This window comes from Tasmannia lanceolata, unplaced genomic scaffold (assembly GCF_043159265.1).
Source record: "Tasmannia lanceolata isolate RefF3 unplaced genomic scaffold, GAP_Taslan_0.1 ptg000015l, whole genome shotgun sequence".
Classification (NCBI taxonomy): domain Eukaryota; kingdom Viridiplantae; phylum Streptophyta; class Magnoliopsida; order Canellales; family Winteraceae; genus Tasmannia; species Tasmannia lanceolata.
The window spans coordinates 18,682,917-18,702,536 of record NW_027518692.1 but is presented as its reverse complement, the minus strand read 5'-3'; the positions used below and the strand labels follow the sequence as shown (position 1 = coordinate 18,702,536).

At 37.1% G+C, this 19,620-nt stretch overlaps 4 protein-coding genes across 4 annotated transcripts; 3 read left to right on the top strand and 1 right to left on the bottom strand.

The window, feature by feature from the left end:
- Positions 1–2,167: 2,167 nt before the first annotated feature.
- On the top strand, positions 2,168–4,332 carry LOC143891820 (uncharacterized). Its single transcript, XM_077396333.1, has 3 exons — positions 2,168–2,285; positions 2,979–2,997; positions 3,135–4,332. Exons 1-3 carry the CDS (start codon positions 2,168–2,170, stop codon positions 4,330–4,332), a joined length of 1,335 nt encoding a protein of 444 aa, XP_077252448.1.
- A 15-nt stretch (positions 4,333–4,347) lies between these two features.
- LOC143891819 (uncharacterized) lies at positions 4,348–6,717 on the top strand. The gene is made up of 4 exons (XM_077396332.1): positions 4,348–5,432; positions 5,522–5,833; positions 5,927–6,026; positions 6,115–6,717. The coding sequence occupies exons 1-4, from the start codon at positions 4,348–4,350 to the stop codon at positions 6,715–6,717; spliced, it is 2,100 nt and encodes a 699-aa protein (XP_077252447.1).
- Positions 6,718–7,601: 884 nt separating this feature from the next.
- LOC143846565 (uncharacterized) lies at positions 7,602–10,189 on the top strand. Its single transcript, XM_077355027.1, has 7 exons — positions 7,602–7,791; positions 7,875–7,967; positions 8,053–8,154; positions 8,326–8,592; positions 8,846–9,121; positions 9,222–9,458; positions 9,956–10,189. Exons 1-7 carry the CDS (start codon positions 7,630–7,632, stop codon positions 9,977–9,979), a joined length of 1,161 nt encoding a protein of 386 aa, XP_077211142.1. The 5' UTR covers positions 7,602–7,629; the 3' UTR covers positions 9,980–10,189.
- Positions 10,190–16,855: 6,666 nt separating this feature from the next.
- LOC143891818 (F-box protein At5g07610-like) lies at positions 16,856–17,896 on the bottom strand. The gene has a single exon (XM_077396331.1). It carries the CDS (start codon positions 17,894–17,896, stop codon positions 16,856–16,858), a length of 1,041 nt encoding a protein of 346 aa, XP_077252446.1.
- Positions 17,897–19,620: the final 1,724 nt, after the last annotated feature.

Sequence of the window (19,620 nt, the reverse complement as noted above, 5' to 3'; positions counted from 1 at the left end):
ATTTAACGGAATATTTTTGCCTAAAATAAAATAGGAAGGTATCTGGACTATGTTTCATAATCTCGAAAAAAATTCGGGACTTTATTGTTTTATCAAGAAATTGCAAAACATTAAAAAAATAAGGAACATAGAAACATGTGATGTGCAGTTACAGAGTCTCCATTGATCTGTTTTGCTTTAAACAATGAGAAGACAGCTCAAGGGGGGAACATGAGAATTCTTGCCTTCAGGATGAGCTCAAGACAGCTTATGAATATAGACATTAGAGGACTCCACTCAGAATGTGATAAAAGTTTCAAGAGGGTATGATCAAAATTCAATAGAAATCAGGTATCAATTAATACATACCAGTTTGTACTCGTAAGTGATAATTTAATTGCTTATAGACATCTTAGCTACTCCGCAATCAGATGTCTATGCTTCTGCAACGGCTTGAGTCTGTTTTTTTCTCTTGTTATCTTTCACCTCATTCTGAACTGTATCACCTTCATCTTCTCCGACCTTTCTAACTTCGATCCGAGCAAAAATGGGCTTAGGTTCTTCCATGACCTGACCCGTTTTCAGCCCTCCCCATTTGGCATCATTCTACAAAATGAAGGGCATGAAATTGATCAGAAATCGAATTGGTGACCAACAGGGAGGATGAGCTACTTGAGAAAAAAAAATATTAATAATAATTCACAAACCAATCTCATACTAGGCCAGCTTACAAAAGTAATTTGTAAAAGTTTCAATCAATTTTCTTAAAAAAGTTCATTTGAAGATCAATACAGAAAGGTCTTCAACTGAAAGGAGTTAAAATTAGATAAGTCATTCGCATTTTTTTATGAGTAAAAAAAAAAGGTCTCTAAAATGTTTCATTTATTATTTTATTGTGATTTAGTTTGATTTTTTTCCTGTGCTCGATTCAGTTAAACTCTAGAAAAATTGTAGCGGTGGGTCCCGGTGCTCGTGATAGAGGTGGAAATCTTATTCTTGTTGCTTTCAAAGAAGGAGACTCTGTTCTTTTGCCTGAATATTGAGGGACTGAAGCAAAGTTGGGCGAGTAAGTTCCTTTTTGTCTTCTTCTTCTTCATAAGGTCTTGAACAAATATTTGGTGTTGGACTTGGAGGATTATTCATAAAGCTTGCAATCTTTGACTAGTAGATTCCTCTCTATCTAATATTATTCATTTGCTAGTTACATCAATTGAATGGTTACTGCTACCTGTAGACAAGGCTTGCAATTTTCTAACTGATATAGGTTTTTTCTTATCAAAACTTTTTTTCTATTGCTCCTTGTGTTTGAAAACATTTGTTTCTCGACAAGTTGTCTCACAATCATCATAATTTTGATTTGCTCCGTGATGGCCGACTCTTTCGGTTTACTTCTTATGGCACTCATATATAGCAACCGTAGGCACATCCGTTGGCACTTCTAGGTTTCAAAAAGAGTGAAGAAATACTGTGATTCCTATATGAATCAGTTTTACCACATTGAGATCCTTTGTAAATACTCTCCATCCAAATTGCAAGCCAATCCAAATCCCAACAGTGAGGAACAGTCCCAGAACCACACTCAACTGCAAAATAGAACATACTTAGTATTTTCAAAAAATATAAGGACAAAAAATTTCTGATCAATTGCGAATAATTAACACAGAAAATAATTACCTAAATAATAAAACAGAGAGACAGAGATTGTGTAGAACTATTTCTGTTTGAAAAGCACTATACCTGCAGAACTCGTGATACGGTAGCCATTGCCTTTTCATAATCTTTTCTAGCGAAAGCACTAGCAAGTATTGCCTGCAAAGAACCTAAATGTGTTAAACTTGGATAGGAATGTTCCAATTTTATGCTAGCTAAATTGGGTTACTCCATAACAAGTTTTGACTTTGAAAGTTCGGGATCTCCTAAAATAACTGATTGAGAAACATCTCCTAAATTCCCTGACACAGAAAGATTCCAAGAATTCCTTGTAATCCTGTATCCATCTACGGATTGGCAGTTCTGTAATCCTCAATGTTGTCTCGTCAACTTCCTCAATGATCCCAGTGATGGTGTAAGATTCCTTTGTTGTCGATTTCTCAATTGTTCCCTGATTTGTGTCAAAACATTCTACTGTTTAACATTACTGAAGAAATTAGTCGAGGAAAAGGGAGGGTGACCTTGAATCCTTTGTACCATGGATACATGGGCTGCACTGGCTCGCCATTTAACAACCTTTTCAAATTTGCAACAATATCTCATGGGTTGTAATTCGGAATGTAGGAGCTCCAACCAGTTCCAGATTGTAAAGGAGGGTATGTGGAAGACTTTAACGCTTTTTCAGGTCCCAAGGGTTTGAATTATCCTAAGGGGGTGCGAATTTATCATTTCCCAAGAAAAAAATGGAAATATAAATCAATAAAAAACCCCAATCTTTTTTCTCTTTTTCACTAACTACATTGATAGCCCCATTCAAAGAAGGCTACTGATATTCGCACTGCCATGTTTTTATAATTGCATTAACTTATCTTGTCTTTTATTATTGGGTTTTGTTAATGAGAGGGCACTCTTTTAGGTGCTTTGGAAAAGAAATTTTGCAATCATTTTTCACGTTGTTTGACACTTTTACAAATGTTTTTTTGAATTTTCTATCAAAAAGATGTGTAAAATTTCTTTTCCAAAGCACCGTAGGGCAGTCTTAACAAAACCCTTTATTATTTTAACAGCTGTCAAACTTAATTACAGTTCCCAAAGAATCTTTTTTTTAATAGGTAAGCTGGGTTTCCAACCTCTAAACTCATGGTTGAGATACAAATCCTCAACCACTAGGCTACAAGTTTACCCCCTTGTTCCCATGTGGGTTCAATAGATTGTCCATCTTCATTCAAATAGTCGAGAAGCATATCATCATCTTTGGGGAACAAAAATCTTGAACAAAAATCTTAGAATAAATAGTCAAAGTTATTTATGTCTCAATTTATGATCATAGTTATTTAATTCATGAACAGATTTCAGGACCATTAGAAGGTATAGGAAATGGACAAGAGCTAGTTGAATAAACAAAGGTATAACACGAATCATAGGCCTAGTAAAATTTCCAAATCTCGTTCAATTTTAATCGGTATAATTTTAATAGTTAATGTAAGAGTTACTGGATTGTGTAGGAATTCAGCCGAATACGTACAGGGGCTAAAAGATTTTCTCGAATACGCTTTCAAGAATAAGTGTTTTGATGGAAAGATCTTGTGCCCATGTGAGAAATGTGCATGCACGTGCTGGGTGAATGCTAAAGAGGCGAAGGTGCATTTGATAAGTGATGGAATGATGAAGAATTATACTTGTTGGGTTTATCATGGAGAACAGTCATCACATTATACCTCTATTAACCCGAATAGCATGGGTGTGGAAGAGGAAGTGAATGATGACATGCATGAGATGCTGAACGATATGCAGGAAGCTGTGCAAGGGATTGATCCAACAAATGAAGATGGAGGGGAGGGGGGTGCTGATGAAGCAGCTCATTCATTTTACAATTTGTTAAGGGATGCTGAACAAGAGTTGTACCCTGGTTGTAAGATGTTTACGAAATTATCTTTTATAGTTGAGTTGTTTCACATAAAATGCCTATGTGAATGGACTAATAAATCATTCAACATGCTACTTGAGCTGTTAAAGCGTGCTTTTCCTGAGGGTGTATTGTTGCCGAAGAACATGTATGAAACGAAGAAAATCATTCGGGAGTTAGGACTCCATTACGACATGATTGATGCATGTCCGAATGACTGTATGTTATATTGGAGGGAGACTACCAATCTTAGCTCATGTTCCAAATGTGGTACCTCAAGATGGAAAACGACTGAGAACAACACAGTTAATGAGGGAACAAACTCATGCAAGAAAGATAAAAAAATTCCTGCAAAAGTTCTTCGCCATTTCCCTTTGAAAGGTAGGCTTCAAATGCTATTCATGTCATCAAAAACATCCTCTTACATGAGATGGCATCACGAGGGAAGGAAGGAAGACAGTGTATTACGACATCCTGCCGATTCCCCTGCATGGCAAGATTTTGACGTTCAACACGAAGGTTTTAGTTTGGAGCCTCGCAATGTTCGTCTTGGCTTAGCAAGCGATGGGTTTAATCCATTCCGGAGCATGAACATTACACATAGCACATGGCCCGTCATTCTTATTCCATACAATTTGCCGCCATGGATGTGTATGAAGCAACCTTATATGATGATGTCTTTGCTCATCCCTGGCCCACATTCACCTGGTAATGCAATTGATGTGTACTTGCAACCATTGATTGAGGAGCTTAAGGAACTTTGGGTGGATGGAGTAGATACTTATGACCACTCATGAAAGGAAACCTTTAGAATGCGTGCAGCACTTTTATGGACTATTAGTGATTTTCCCGCATATGCTATGTTGTCAGGCTGGAGCACTAAAGGGGAAAAGGCTTGTCCTTGTTGCAATGTTGACATGCGTTCTCAGTGGTTAGCTCATGGGAAGAAGTTTTGCTACATGGGCCACCGACGATTTCTTCCGGAAGATCATAAATTTCGATCTAACAGAATTCAGTTCAATGGTAAACAAGAATGGGAATCTCCCTCTAGAAGACTGTATGGGTCTGATGTGTTGAAGCAGCTACAGGGCTTAACATTCACATTAGGGAAGGGTCAGAAGAGGAAGAGACAAGAGAAATCACCGAGGAAGAAAAAATTACCAAAGAAGAAAGGTTCGCTAGGGAATGAAAATTCACCGAAGAAGAAAAAATTACCTAAGTTAAAAAATTTACTTGGGACAAAGAAATGGGTGAAGAAAAATTCACCGTGGAAGAAAAAAAGTATCTTCTTTGAGTTACCATATTGGAAAACTCTTCTTTTGCCTCACAATCTCGATGTAATGCATATTGAGAGGAATGTCGGTGACAAAGTGGTTGGTACATTATTGAATATTATAGGAAAAACAAAGGATACCGAAGAAGCTCGCCTCGACCTAGAAAAGATGCATCTAAGGCCAAGAGATAGCTTCGTGATGACTAGGAAACAAAAGAAAGTTTTCTGCCAAGTGTTAAAGCGAGTGAAGGTTCCAGATGGGTATGCTGCAAATATTTCAAGATGTGTGAATCTTGAGTCGTTGAAGATTTCAGGATTAAAGAGCCACGATTTTCATGTCTTGATGCAACAATTACTCCCGTTAGCTATACGGACAACGTTATCCAAGAAAGTCAGTTCGGTCCTTATTGATTTATGTAATTTCTTTAGGGATTTATGTTCTAAAGTTGGCACGGGAGAACAGTTTGAGAGGCTAACGTCTCAGATTGCCGTGACGCTTTGTTGTCTCGAGACTATATTTCCACCTGGCTTTTTTGATATTATGGTGCACCTGCCCATACATTTAGCATACGAAGCGAAAATAGCTGGCCCCATACACTATCGTTGGATGTACCCCATTGAGAGGTAAATACTTAACATTCAAATTAGTTATTGTTGTAATTGTACTGTTCAATCTACTAATGCAGACATAAGAATATAATGTGTCTTCACAGGTACCTCTTCACATTAAAGTCATATGTGCGCAATAGAAGTCGTCCCGAGGGATCTATTGCGGAAGGGTACCTAGCTAACGAATGCCTCACCTTTTGCTCAAGGTATTTGCAGAGTGTTGAGACACGTTTTAACCGACCATTGAGGAATGACGATAATAGGGCACATGCTCTCGAAGAAGAAGTGTGGGGTGTGTTTAAACACACGGGTCGTTTGTTTGGTGGTCCTGTCATTGATGATCTCGATGAAGCCACATTGATACTAGCACATAGATATGTGTTAAACAACTGCAATGAAATCGATGAATACCGTCTGTGAGTTATTTTTTTAGCTTAAGAAACTAATTTATGTTGCAATACATATTATATCACCTTTGAAGCTTAAACGCCCTTGCAATTCATTTGTAGTGCACATCTTGATGCCATTCGGGATCAACATCCTCGTGATCAACATTGGGACATAGAACGCATTCACAATGCAGAATTCCCAGAATGGCTTAAAGGCTACGTGAGTAAATAATATAACACTCCCATTGCAGTCAAATGCTTTGTGCACCTCATTAATTCTTATCAACTTGAAATCTTATGTTAAATAGGTTCGGAAGTTACGGGATGAGGGAAATGATCCAGTGTCAGAAAATCTTCGGTGGGTGGCACATGGGCCATCACAAAGGGTAAAGAAGTACAGTGGCTGTCTCATAAATGGTTTTCGTTTTCATACAAAGGCGCTCGAGAGGAAAAGGAAGACGCAAAATAGCGGCGTAGTCGTGGTTGCGAAAACCCCAAGCTATGCAAGTAGAAAAGATAAAAACCCCATTCATGAAGACAAGAGTTACTACGGTGTTTTGACCGAGATTATTGAATTGGACTATTATGGAAGCAGGAAGGCGCTGCTATTCAAATGCGAATGGGCTGACTATCATGCTGATAGAGGGATCAAGAAGGATCCCTTAGGATTCACACTTGTGAACCTAAACCATTGTCGCAAAGATGATCCTTTCGTGTTAGCGTCTCAAGTAGAGCAAGTCTTCTATGTAGAAGATCCCACAGATAAACATTGGCATGTGGTTAGGAAGACGACGCCTAGAGACTTCTTTGATACACCAGAGGAAGACTATAGAGATGATTTTGAGCCTGTAGATGAGAGCGATGCGCCTTGTACTGATAATCTTATAGATATTTGGGAAACGTCGGAGTGAAGAATGGGACATACACTATCACTATGATTATATCTTTTTTTGTAATGAAGATACTTCATTTTTGCATTTATATGCTTCTAATTTTCTTTGTATCTTTTTTTTGTAATGAAGATACCTTCATAAAGCTTTAATGCTAATAAAGTTAGGCCAAATCACATGTGTATATTGTAGGCTTGTAGCAGTTTTCTTGCTTCCATGGGGAAAAGGTATATGTGCTCTCATCAGTGCTATATTATTCTTTTATTTTATTCCAGTCAATTCCATGTTTGCTGAATTGGGTCTTAGTCTTACCATGAAAGAAGAAATAAGCATTTGGGAATTTGGGATGTATATTTAATTTAAGTTCCTTCGCATCCTTGTGTTTTTTTGCTATGCATTTAACATTAACTTAATATGACAAACCGTGAAAAGAGCGAGGGAATTAAATATGTCGCAAGCTCGAGAAGAGGGGGTCACCCAACCTCTTTCACCCCACGATTCAATGGACGTACATCAACATGCATCCCAAGCCCAAGAGGAGGGGACCTCATCAAACAAAAAGAAAAAGAATCCTAGGGGATGTACAAAATTGGATCACCTATATAAGATGGAAGGTCGCTTACCTGTCAACCTAAACAAATTCAAACAAGTGGTTGGTAAAAATGCATGCAAATGTGGTAAGTTTCTGGGTGTAATTGCTAAGATTGGTTCTATACTACCAATCAATGTGTTTTCGTGGAAGAATATGCCCGAATCAAATAGGGAGGATGCTTGGAGTACACTGCTGGTATATATTAGGAAAAAGAGCTTATTATCTTTGTGTGGTTAATATATTATTTTATCATATGTTTTAACTACAATGTAACTACTTTTAATTTAAACATATATATGCAGGAGAAGTTTGACGTACCTATAGATGGAAAAGACTGGGTGATGATCCAGTTAAATGAGAAATGGAAGTACTTCAAATACACACTAAGGAAAAAGTACTTCGATAAAAGCAGTGAGGAAGTTATTTTTCCACCTAAACTCGATGGTATTGTTGAGTCTCAATATATCGCTTTGTGGAACTATTGGAAAACAGATGACTTTCAGGTATTTATTTACTTCTCAATTAGTAAACTATTCTTGGAAGGGTGATCTTCTCAACAAATTATTTTATGAACTCAATATTGCAGACAAAAAGCACCGCAAATATTGCAAATCGCAATTCCTCTTGGATACCACACACCGCAGGTTCCAAGGCATTCGCTATTATAATCGAGGAAGAGGTAACTTTTTTATTTGATGTAAAATTTGTTGAATTTGTTTTATCTTAATTAATAAATATTCTTTGCTCTTTTATGATGTTGATAGGAGGAGACGACAAAAACCACATTACCACGAGATGAATTATGGATCAAGACACGTACAAGCAAAGATGGGAAACTCGTGACTGATTTGTCTGAAGATGTTGTAGTATGTTTATAATGTGCTCCCCAATTTCTTAATTAGTTTATTGATATCATAAATTTGTACACTAAAAATATTTGCATATTGGCATTATTTTTACACTTAAAAGTTGGTTAACTTTATTTCTTCCCTTTTTGATAATATGCTCTTCACATATTATTTGGATTGTTAATGTAGAAAAAGATACGTGAGCTTCAAGGAACACAACCTATGGATATCTCTCAGGGTAGCACGGCTTGCAATGGCGACATCCTCTCCCAAGCTATGGGTCCAGATACACATGGTCGTGTGCGATGTTTAGGGAAAGGGCCAACCCCATCAACTCTATGGGGCAAAAAATCCCATCGTGAAACGACTAAGTCCAAAAACGAGGTAATATTACAAAATAAAGTAGCCAATTTGGAAGAGGAGCTGAGGCAAGTGAAAGAGATACTCATTCAAAATGTAAGAACATAACCTTAGTCTCTCTCTCTCTCTGTCTCTCTGTCTCTCTCTCTCTCTCTCTCTCTCTCTCTATACTAGATTCTTGATTTTTCTTAATTGCTACTTTTATATGGGATCTCGGGGTTCAGAACTTGTGATCAATGTGATTTATTTACAAATTCAATGAATTTTACCTATACATGTACGATTTATCACCAATTTTTTTGTTTATGAATACATCCATGTATGATTCATTTTTATTAATTAATGGCAGGCCATTATCGGACGCAACGTTGATTTGCCGAATCAAGTGCACTCTTCGGTTGCAAGTCGTGTTGATCAACCCGATGCTCATGTTGCCCAATCTATAGTTCCTCCTGTTGCTCCTCATACAAATCCACTGGCTCTTCCCACTAGTCTTCCTCCTATTGCTCCTACTAATACTCCTATTGATGTTCCTACCATTCCTTTTTCTAAAGCTCCTCGTACCGCTCCAGTTGTTGGTCAGGTCACTCGTGCTTCACCTCGGGCTAAGGCTCGTAATAACAAGGTATTTACATTTTTTTAGTGAGTACATGATAGTTTCTAAGGTTGGATGACTGATGTTCATATCTATTTGACCACCAAATTTGCAACTTAATTGTTTTCAGACTCATGAATGCATTCCATGTAAGTTGAAGAATAGTGAAGGCAAATTTGTGGCAAAAGGGTTCTTTAAAAATGAAGATCCCACCTTAATTATAGGAGGAAAAAAATTGGGAGAGGGATGGTGTGTAGTAACTATTAATGGAGGTATATCTCGAGAAGCGAAGTTGCCAAGATCAACTGGAAAGATGCAAGTCATCGCGGATGCCTTAGGAAGTAACGTTGCTTGGCCTCGTGCATATGTAAGTGTACAATTAATTTATATATATTTATATGTTTATATGTTTTGTCTTTAGGTTAAATACTAGAGTTAACAACTTATAGCTTGTAGTTACAATGTTATTTGATTGTCCTTGATTTTTGTCATTCTCTGTAGTTGATATATGGATTCACTAGCTAGCATCCTCTACAAGGCAATGAAGAAGACTTCCCATGAAAACAGCCTATTGAGATCATTTTAGTGGGCTAGCTAATTGAAAATTCCATTTAGAGTTGGAACTATTTTCTGCTAAATCTTGTAATATGTGCTCTAGCAACACTAAAAGTGTCCCTACAGCAAGATAGGACAATTCCAAAATGCTAATTGACAATTCAGCATCTATAGAGCACAGATATATAGAAACATCAACTGTAGTGGATCATACTGTGGACATTGGTGTCCTGCAAACTGCTAATTGCTAGTTTTTTTTTTGAATCATTAATTTTTATATATATTAATTTATATGTTTTATGTTTGTAGGTTAAATTGTTGAATGGAAAATGAAGATGGAGTTCGAGGAGAGGATGACGTTGATGTTATTTTGTAGTTGATGAATTTCAAACAATGTTTAATTTTGTCAAGTCTAGCTAGTTGAGGGAGCAATTTGAAGACATTTGCTATTTTGTAGTTTTGTATTTTGAACAATGTGGAAGATAATTTCAACGACATTGAAAATTGTGGTTTTAAAGATCATCAATTAAAGCAGTGAACTTTTTATAATTGTGTATAATGTTGTGGATGATTATATGCAATTTTGATGTAATCTATTGTGTGTGGAATATAAAAGTACAGGTACAACAGATCACATGTGGAATTATATTGATGCACTTTAGAAAAAAGAATATCCCTACAGTTTTTATGACATTCTGTATGGATAAGCACATTTTCCCTACGGATTGTTGTGAAACTCCGTAGGGACAAGTCTATCCCTATCGAATTTAAAATAATAACAGTAGGGAAAAGCTTATTTCCAAAAGAGATTATTTGAAACTTCTGTAGGGAAAGTTGGCTTATCCCTACGGATTTCATATTAAATACAGTAGGCAAATGTAGATTTCCCTATGGAATAAATTGGCATATCCCTACGGAGTTTGTTTGGAATTCTGTAGGGATATATATTTTTTCCCTACGGGAAAATTGGATTAACCTTACTAAAAATTTGATTTTCCCTACCGAAAAATGGAATTTCCCTACAGAAAAAGTGTATTATCCCTACGGACAAATATGTAGGGAAAATAGGGCATTTCCCTACTGTGGTCATTAATGCCCGTAGGGACAAATCTACGTTAGTCCCTACGGAGTAATCCGTAGGCAACCGTTCTATAGCCCTACGGATTATGACATCCGTAGGCAACAGTTCTATAGCCCTACGGATTATGACATCCGTAGGCAAAAGTCTTTCCCTACCCCTGATAAGGCTACTGAAGCTGCGCACCAAGAATTCCGTAGGTAAAAGCCTTTCCCTACAGATTTGGGTAGTTGTCCCTACGGATTTTGCCGTAGGGAAATCCCTGTTTTGTTGTAGTGATACTTAAAAGGAGAGTGGCAATGTGGTAAGTAAAAAGGGAAAAAAGGTTTTTCTATTTTTGACTTTTAAAATGAAAAATAAAAATAAAAACACATGTTTACAGTGATTTTTAACTTTTCCATAGATATCCTCTGATTAAAATTATTCCATTTTTAGAAGCAACAAGATAAGCTTGCATATTTTTTTAACAAAGTATAGCCATCACTGACTTATATATAGGTCACACAGAGACATTACTAGGCACAAGCTTAGGAGAAATGGGGTCTTTGAAATTCTTCTTTGTAGCAGTCCTTGTTGCAACCATTGCAACAAAAGAGGTTGCTGAAGCAACTAATCGTCATCTATTAGTCGATGAGCTCAACGGTGTCACACCTATCCCTTACGAACCAGATCGCTGTAAACATCCTATTCTAATTTCGTTTTATATTGTCATCTCTTCCTTACTACAAGAAAAAATAGCCTTACAAAGAGCTTTTCAGAATTGGTTTTTATACGTATTTTGTATATTTTGTGACAGGATAAGGAGGGCTTATGGTTGGATTTGTTGTTTTCAGGGTTTCCATGTGATCAAGTGTGCGTTTCGGTCAAGTGCTGCAATTGCATCATTGGATTATTATGCTACGGCTGTTGTAAGCCTGACGAAGGACTCCAATATCCTAAGTATTTTTAGGACATGTAAATGGTGGTAGTGGACAAACAGTACCACTGTTTTCTTGTCACTTAACCTTTCCTTGCTTACCATTGAAATGGGATTATGATATAATAAAATATAATAAGGAATGACCGTTTCCACTTATATTTGTTTTTTTGTTCATTGTGTTTGTTGTTTGTCTTTTAATTTCTTTTTCTTTTTCTTTTTCATTTGTGTTTTGTGCGTTTTAGAGAGAGAGAGAGAGAGAGTTCATTTCTTTTACACTAGAGAGGGCGGTGCCATGTAAAAAAAAGGTGGATATATCACTTCCCTTAATGTTACACAACTATATAAAAAACAAGAGTAATGATAGAGGCAAGGGAGCCCTTGCATAAAGATCTAAAGAAGGGCCCTTAATTGGATCCACATCATTTTCTGTTACGTTTTAAAATTGGTTGAAAAAGTAAAATCAGTTACACTTAGTGACGTGGATCAAATCAAGGGCCCTTTTCTGGCTCTTTATGCAAGGGCGCCCTTGCATAAATCATTCCTCAAAATACAAACTGTTACAAAATGGGAGAGAACAAAGGAAGATGATTTTTTCACCCTCTTTTCAATTTTTTTAACTCCCTCTTGTCTGTCGTTTCTAAAACAAAATGCCTCCATTTCCACCTCCTTTTGTTTCTCTTTTCTTGAAAATGATTCCTCTTCTATAGGGTTTCTATATGCGTGCTTACTAAGCTGGAGTTCAAGACATATAGCAATATTTTGATATTTGCACTCACTCATCTTTGCCTTTTATTATTTGAAGAGCCTCCCAGATAGCTCTGAAAAAAACAATTAAAAATGAAAAGACAAGCTGGTGCTTTTTTCCTTTGACCTGGAATTAATCTAGGAACGCAACATCTGAATTTTTTTTAAGACAAGCTGTGTTTATGCAATTATTAAAGTATGGTTGCGCTGATATCATTTCCCAGTAAAAGATGTAATCAGATGGATTGATGGGATGTACTTGTCAGAGTTTGTTAATGAGATATTGAAATCTGTGGAGGGCCTTTCCATGTGGTTTCAGGCCAGAAAGAGGTCGGTAAATGAGAAGGCTGACAAGTTGCCCGTGCCCCAGTCAATAGTTGGAGATATTCGATTTTCTGCCTCCTTGACTTTCTTTCTTTTTATGTTTGTTTTCTTAGTTGTCCTTGTATTCTTCCTCGGCTGTGATCGTTCATTCTCATTAATAAATAATCACCATTTCAAAAAAATAATTACAAAAATATCTATTTCACTGTCTGATTGGATAGCAAGGAAAATATTTTTGATCAAAATTTTTTCCTTCAGAAAATTTTTATTTTCAAGATTTACAAGGAAATGAAATGACCAAGGTTAATTTAGAGAGAGAATATCACAAAGTAAATGTCTCTCCTATAAAGATTGAATAAAGTTGGTTGGTTATCTTTTTTCATGTGTAAAGAGGTCGGAACTTTTAGAAATAATTTTCTTTTCCAAACTATTCCAAAAAAATCTTGCAATCCAAACGGGGCCTGAGTTTTTACAAGGTAAAAATGTGACAGTAAGGCTATGTTTGGAAGCCAGAAATTTCGTTATAAGAAAAACTTCCTGTGAAACTTGTACGGGTGTGGCTCTTTGGCTTAAAGTCATGGGTATGCTTCCAAATATGCAAGTTCGAATCCCCTCTGGCATAGCCGATGGCACATGGTTTACGGGTGATTGTCCACATCCGTAGGAAATAGTCCCGCCTAAAAATTGGGGTGGGGATACCCTATGTAATATAAAATAAACTTTCCCTTGAATTCTTTTATTAGTTGAGGTGTTGGCTACTTACCCTTGATTCCGGTATTTGGTTTGAAAAATGAACAAAATCTGGGAGAGGGAATGTCAACGGGGTGGACTTAAAGCGGAAAAAATGCCAGAATCTGTTTTCCGCCCTGAGAGGTGTTATAATGATTCTACCCCGATTGGAATGAAAATTGTATTATAATTTTTTGAAGGGAAATGATTTTCCCTTTTTGAATTAAATTTTATATTTTTCCATTCGATTTGCAAGAGAATCAGAATAGGAATTGAAATAGGATACCCCATTCGGCAATCCAAACCCAGCCTGAAAGTTCTATCAAATTGGAAGAACATGAGTATCTAGCGTTTTGTTCGACCCCCTCTCAATCTAAGGTCGATCTTCTAGCCAAGAATCCAACACATCTCTGAATAAAAGCCACATAAGAAGGTAGTTTTGAAAATCGACACAATTACCCTCTCTCATGCCCATTCAATGTGGTAAGGGGATTGTCTTTGCATGCCATATTGGAATATTATGAGGGTATGTGCGTGACAAGAAAGTTGAAGTTCGTGATATTTTTAATAGTTATCACATTCCATATGGATTAGGAGATGTTGGTAGTAATTTTAGTATTTTAGACAGCAATAAGAGACTTGATGATGCTCAAAACTGTTAAGACAGATGAACTGCGGGGATGATGTGTGCCATGCTGGTTGACTGGCGTGGATAACATGCTGAAGAAGTGAACCTGTTGTAGACACCCCAATTTGACCGAACCGCTTTACCTTTTGTTTTGGTTAGAAACCTTATTAGACTAATGTTCTAGAGCCCCATTAGGAGACACACTATGTCTCATTAAGGCACTTCTCCTTTGGAGACAAGCCTTGTTGTTTAGATAATATTTCTTAGGGAGCCAATCTTAGTTTTGTAAAAAGTAAACTCATAGGAGGCAGGACCTTGCCTTGTTTGTAAAATCTTCTTCAAGTTGTATCCCAACTTGTACCCCTACTAGTTGGAGACCAACATGGTGTGTTAGTTGCCCCATCCATGTTTATCATTGCAAAGGCAATGATAAGGATACTTGGAGTCTACTTTTGTGTCCAGGAGATTTGCTTAGTTTCATTAGCCCCTATTTTGGTAGTATTATTAGAGAGTCTTTGACTCATTTATTTTTTAGGTGGTATTATTAGAGAATCCTTAACCCATTCGTCCTTCTGGTAGCATTACTAGATAGTCTGTGACTTGTTTGCTCATCTCCTTAGTATTATCGGTTAGGAGTTTCTCCTTAGTGTTTTTAGTAATGTCGACGGTTGAAGTAATGTCTTTAAACTCAATGTCGACGGTTGCAACCCTAGCATTGCAGGTATTGGTGGTGTTTTTAGTAAATCCTTGGGTGAAATTATTTACTCTTTTTCTGGACCTATTGGAATAGCTGATTCTTCAGAAGCCGAGGTCCGAGTGCTCCACCGGGGATTATCCATCTTCATTAACCAGATGGAAGGAAGTTTGGAAGTGGAAGGTGATTCATCCAACATCCTGTTGTGGGTAAAAGGGATTAAAGACGGCCTATGGAAATTTTCCAATCTATTGGATAAGATTAGAGATCTTTGAATGCACATGGCTTTCTCTTTTTCACAAATACCTAGAAGTGCCAACAATTTGGCTGATTGCATTGCTAAATTGGAAGCTTCTACATCTACCTCGTATGTGGGGCAGTCTCTAGACTCTCTACCCCTTGAAGTGCACTTGTAATCATCTTTTATTTAATAAATGTTCTTTCTTCAAAAAATAAACTTAAATACATATAAGTTTATAAATAGACTAGTATTCCGGGCCCATGCAATGCATGTTACAAAATGTTGGGCCCCACCTGATGCAGGTGAATGTGTGGAAGTTACACAGAGTAAAAGGATTTGCAAAAGTTAATCAATCCCTAAACCACAATTTAAGGATAGACAAATAAGTGGCTGGTCACAAAAGATGATAGCTATTTAATATTGACAGGGACGCACTTCTCAGGTTTTAGAAAAAGGCTCGGCTCCAGAGCAAATGAGATTAATTCTCTTAACCTTTAAGCTTGCTATTAATTCTCTTGACTTTTAAGCCTGGTATTAATTCTGCCAAAAGATAATCACAAGAGTATTCTAACATGAAAGAGCTAAAATTAAAGAGATTATGAGTTGGAAGTGAAAAAACGAAAGAGTGGTATTACTAGTTATACGTATCTTATTTTTTTAACTCATATTATCTTTTACCAAGATGGCTTATTTGGGATATTGTTGGTTAGTTGGAGTGACTTAGGAGTCGTACGAGATAAGTATTAGCTGCAGGTTAGTCAAGGAGTCAAGGGATAAGTGTTAGTTGGTTAGATGGGTTTGAGTAGAGTCCATGTTGGAAATGAGTCTTATCATTTAGGAGTCTAGTATTTTATTATTTTAGGTTTCTTAAGAGTCCTGATCGTATGTCATTTTCTTCTTCATTTAAAAAGCTTGTAACAAGACATTTTAGAGGGGAATGAGAAAACGTTATTTGCATTCTTCTTTCTTAGATGATTAGGAGGTCGGTTCCCCTCGAAGTGGATCATTTTTTTATTTTATTTTTTTGAAATGGCAATCCATAGTATTAATGAAACAATAAAAAAGAAAGAGGGGAGGACCAAGATGGACCACACCCAATAGTACAGTACGCAAACAAAAAGAAGATAAAAACATAATGCAATTTATGGCGGGAAATAGTCAAACCACTCGAAGACCAATCTCCTCACTCCTCCCCTAGCCAATGAATCCGCCTCCCCGTTAGCCGATCTCCGAACATGATTTATATCAATAGACGAACCCGCGATTAGATCATCGATTTCGTCAAACATGGCATCAAACCGCCAAGGTGGTGGCGCCCCCCCTTTAAGCCAACGGATCATATTCAATGAGTCACCCTCCACTATAGCTTTGTCCAAACTCTCTCTATTCAAACCTTTAATGCCATAATAAACCGCTATAACTTAAGCCTCCGTAGCATCACCGATCCCAATAGGCCCCGAATAAGCCCACTCAACAACTCCACAATCATTCCGACATAGTCCACCAACCCCCGCCGGTCCCGGATTACCAAAACTAGCCCCTCGAAGTGGACCATTAATCCATCTTTTTGTTGCTAATCCTTGTTTTGAGTTAAGAACCTAGCAAATCCCAACAACAAATGAAACAAAAGAAAAGGGTTTTGTTAATGAGTGCCCTTAGGGCATTGGTTAAGGTGCATTGGGAAAGAAATTTTCCAATCATTTTTCACATCGTTTGAGAATTTTACAAATGTTTTGAGTCATTTTTATCAAAACAAGTGTAGAATTCCTTTCCCAATGCACCTTAACCAGTGCCCTGAGGGCACTCGTTAGCAAAACCCAAAGAAAAAACAAGACTTGTGAAATTCCTTCTTCTAGTGAGCGAAGGTATCAATGCATGGAGAGAAAGCAAAAAGTCCTAAAGGAAAACCCTTCTGGCCTATGGTCCCAAACTTCTCCAACTTTGAGGTATTGAGATGATAATAACATATCTTATCATCGGTCTTAAGAAAAACAACCTCTAGATCCGGGTGAAAAGCTAGGAAACTGAATCTCCACGAGCGGGGTCGAGGAAGTTGCTCTACCAAATCTTCCAATCCAATACTATGCTTCAACACCCATTTACAACGTCTGCAATCTCTGAGTGACCATATTTCTAATACGGAATTGATGATTTCCGCGTAATGAAGACACCCACCAGATTCCCCTAAGTAACCAATATGGAATAATCTATTCTCCTGCTCAGGCAATTCAATCAACACACATCTCTCTTCCTTGATATCAAATTTCAACACATAATTTGGATAAAACAGCACATGCAGAGCTCCATTAGAAAACACACACTGTCCTTCAAACAAAAAAGAAACTTTAGATCCTGAGAACATAGTAGATTCAACCCACTTCCCCGTCTCAGAAGAAAATATTTGTAGTTTTATTGATGAGTTTTCTCTGATGCAACACAAGAACCGAACAACTTTGAATTGATCAGAGATGCAAGGATCGTAGACCAATCCGTCAACACAACTATTTTTATGGACCTCGGGGAGAGAAACCCATTTCCTAGTAGTTGGATTACTCACAATATAGTGATGAAATTCTTCATATCCCTCCATCTGACAAAGAAGCAACCCATTACAGCAATTGACAATGCTTAATTTCTGATGGCATGGCAAGAAACTGAGACTCATATCCATATCTCCTCCACTGTCCACCTTAGAATTAGACACAAAAGCATATCCTGAGGGGTATAAGCCTTGGTAAAATAGACCCGACATGAGTGGAGGTAGAATTTTTCGTGATAAAGCACCCATAGAGATCAAATTGTACCATTCCTTTGATACACACTTAAATCTATGAAGAGACTTGGCAGGCAATCGAGCAAGAATTTGCATCAACATATCTTCACCGAAAGACATCTTCTTGCAAGGTAAGGAGAAAAACAACGTTCAAATCTAATCTCCTTACCAGACCAATCTGACCTAATAGAAGTTATGATATATTTTAACTTCCATGTGAAACTAGGAACGTCTTAAAACTTAATTCAGAAGAGGATATCAGCATACACGAACAGTAGTACACAAACACACAATTTTATTCATCAAACTTCCTACTTTCTATTTACAAACTTAGTATTTATAGAGTTAGTAAAGCCTCAAGCCTACTCAAACTCAACTTGGCTAAAATTTCTAAAAATAACTTCTAAACTTGTGGCTAAATTTTCTCACGAGAACATGCTAAAAACACCAAAATAGAAACCTACCAAACTCAGCTTCGTGGTGAGGCTAAAGTTTCTATAAATAACTACTAAACTTCAGGGCTTTGGCTAAAATTTCTCATCAAAACTTCCGGCGAAATTGCCTAGCAAATCCCATTTTGTAAACACATGGAAACTTGTGGGGATTATGAGGAAACCGTGGCCGTTAGATAGAATATGCATACTCTTTAGAGCAATTGCATTGGAAAAGCAAAGGCAAGAGTAATTGAGGAAAAGAAACTAAATACAATTTTTTTTTTTACCTAATGTCCATAGAATATTTTCAGAATTTATACATAGTGAAAAATCACAATGTAGAGACAAAATTAACTACCACTGCCCGTGCAGTTTCTTTCAACTATGATTAATGAATATTTAAGAGATTTCCATCCATACTAAGACTAATAACGACAAACACCTCTCAAAAAACTCTCAATAATAGATAAGAGAGGTTTTAATGGGAGAAGAGTGTTATTAGGTTTGGAATTGTTTGTAATCCGATGGTTGTATCTCATTTTAGGTATTTTGGGTATGAGTTTCAGTTTCTTGCCATGCCATTATCAATTCCTGCAATGAGTTGCTTCTTTGTTGTGTGCTGTGGGGCAATGATCTGTATCATGTCCGAAAATTTCTTCACTATATTTTTTGTAACCCGATGACTAGAAAATGGGTTTCTCTCCCCGGGGTTCATGGAACTGGTTTCGATGTTGTCGGATTGGTCTATGATCCTCGTATCTCTGATCATTTCAAAGTTGTTCGTTTCTGGAGCTACAGCTACAACTGGGAATCCTCCTCATATGTAAAGCTACATATTTTCTCTTCTGTATGTGTTGTTTCAACCAAATCATGTGTTGAAATTTAATAGCAAGGAAGAGAGCAGTCAATTGATCGAATTCCTTGCGGCCGTGAGTAGAAGCACTATTGTTGAAAAAAAAATTGAGGATACTGTTGTTGATAGAAAACAGAAACTTGTTGCTTCAAGGCGTGATGTCACTTTCCTTAAGACAAGATTCGCCCCCACCAATAGTGTGCAAAGGGGATCCGCATTGCCTCCAAGATACAATGAAGCCTAGTAGGGAAGCCCTACTAATGTTTGATGACGCGTAGGACTAGCGGAATCAAACCCGAAATGCCCTTCCGAAATTTCAAGCTTTAGAGAAATTTCTAGATAATGTTTCTGCAGAAAAACAGTATCTAGAACAGTAAACAAAAGAAAAACAGTATGTAGAAATACTTGGGGATTTTGTAGGAGTATAGAAGAGAGTGTAAAGTCTGTCAGAATTGCCAATTCGTTTTCATATCTGAAATGACCGAATTCTGCACATTTTGTAGACCACCTAGTGTCTTTTCAGTGTGAAAAACACCGAAGTGCAAAGTGCGCCTAAA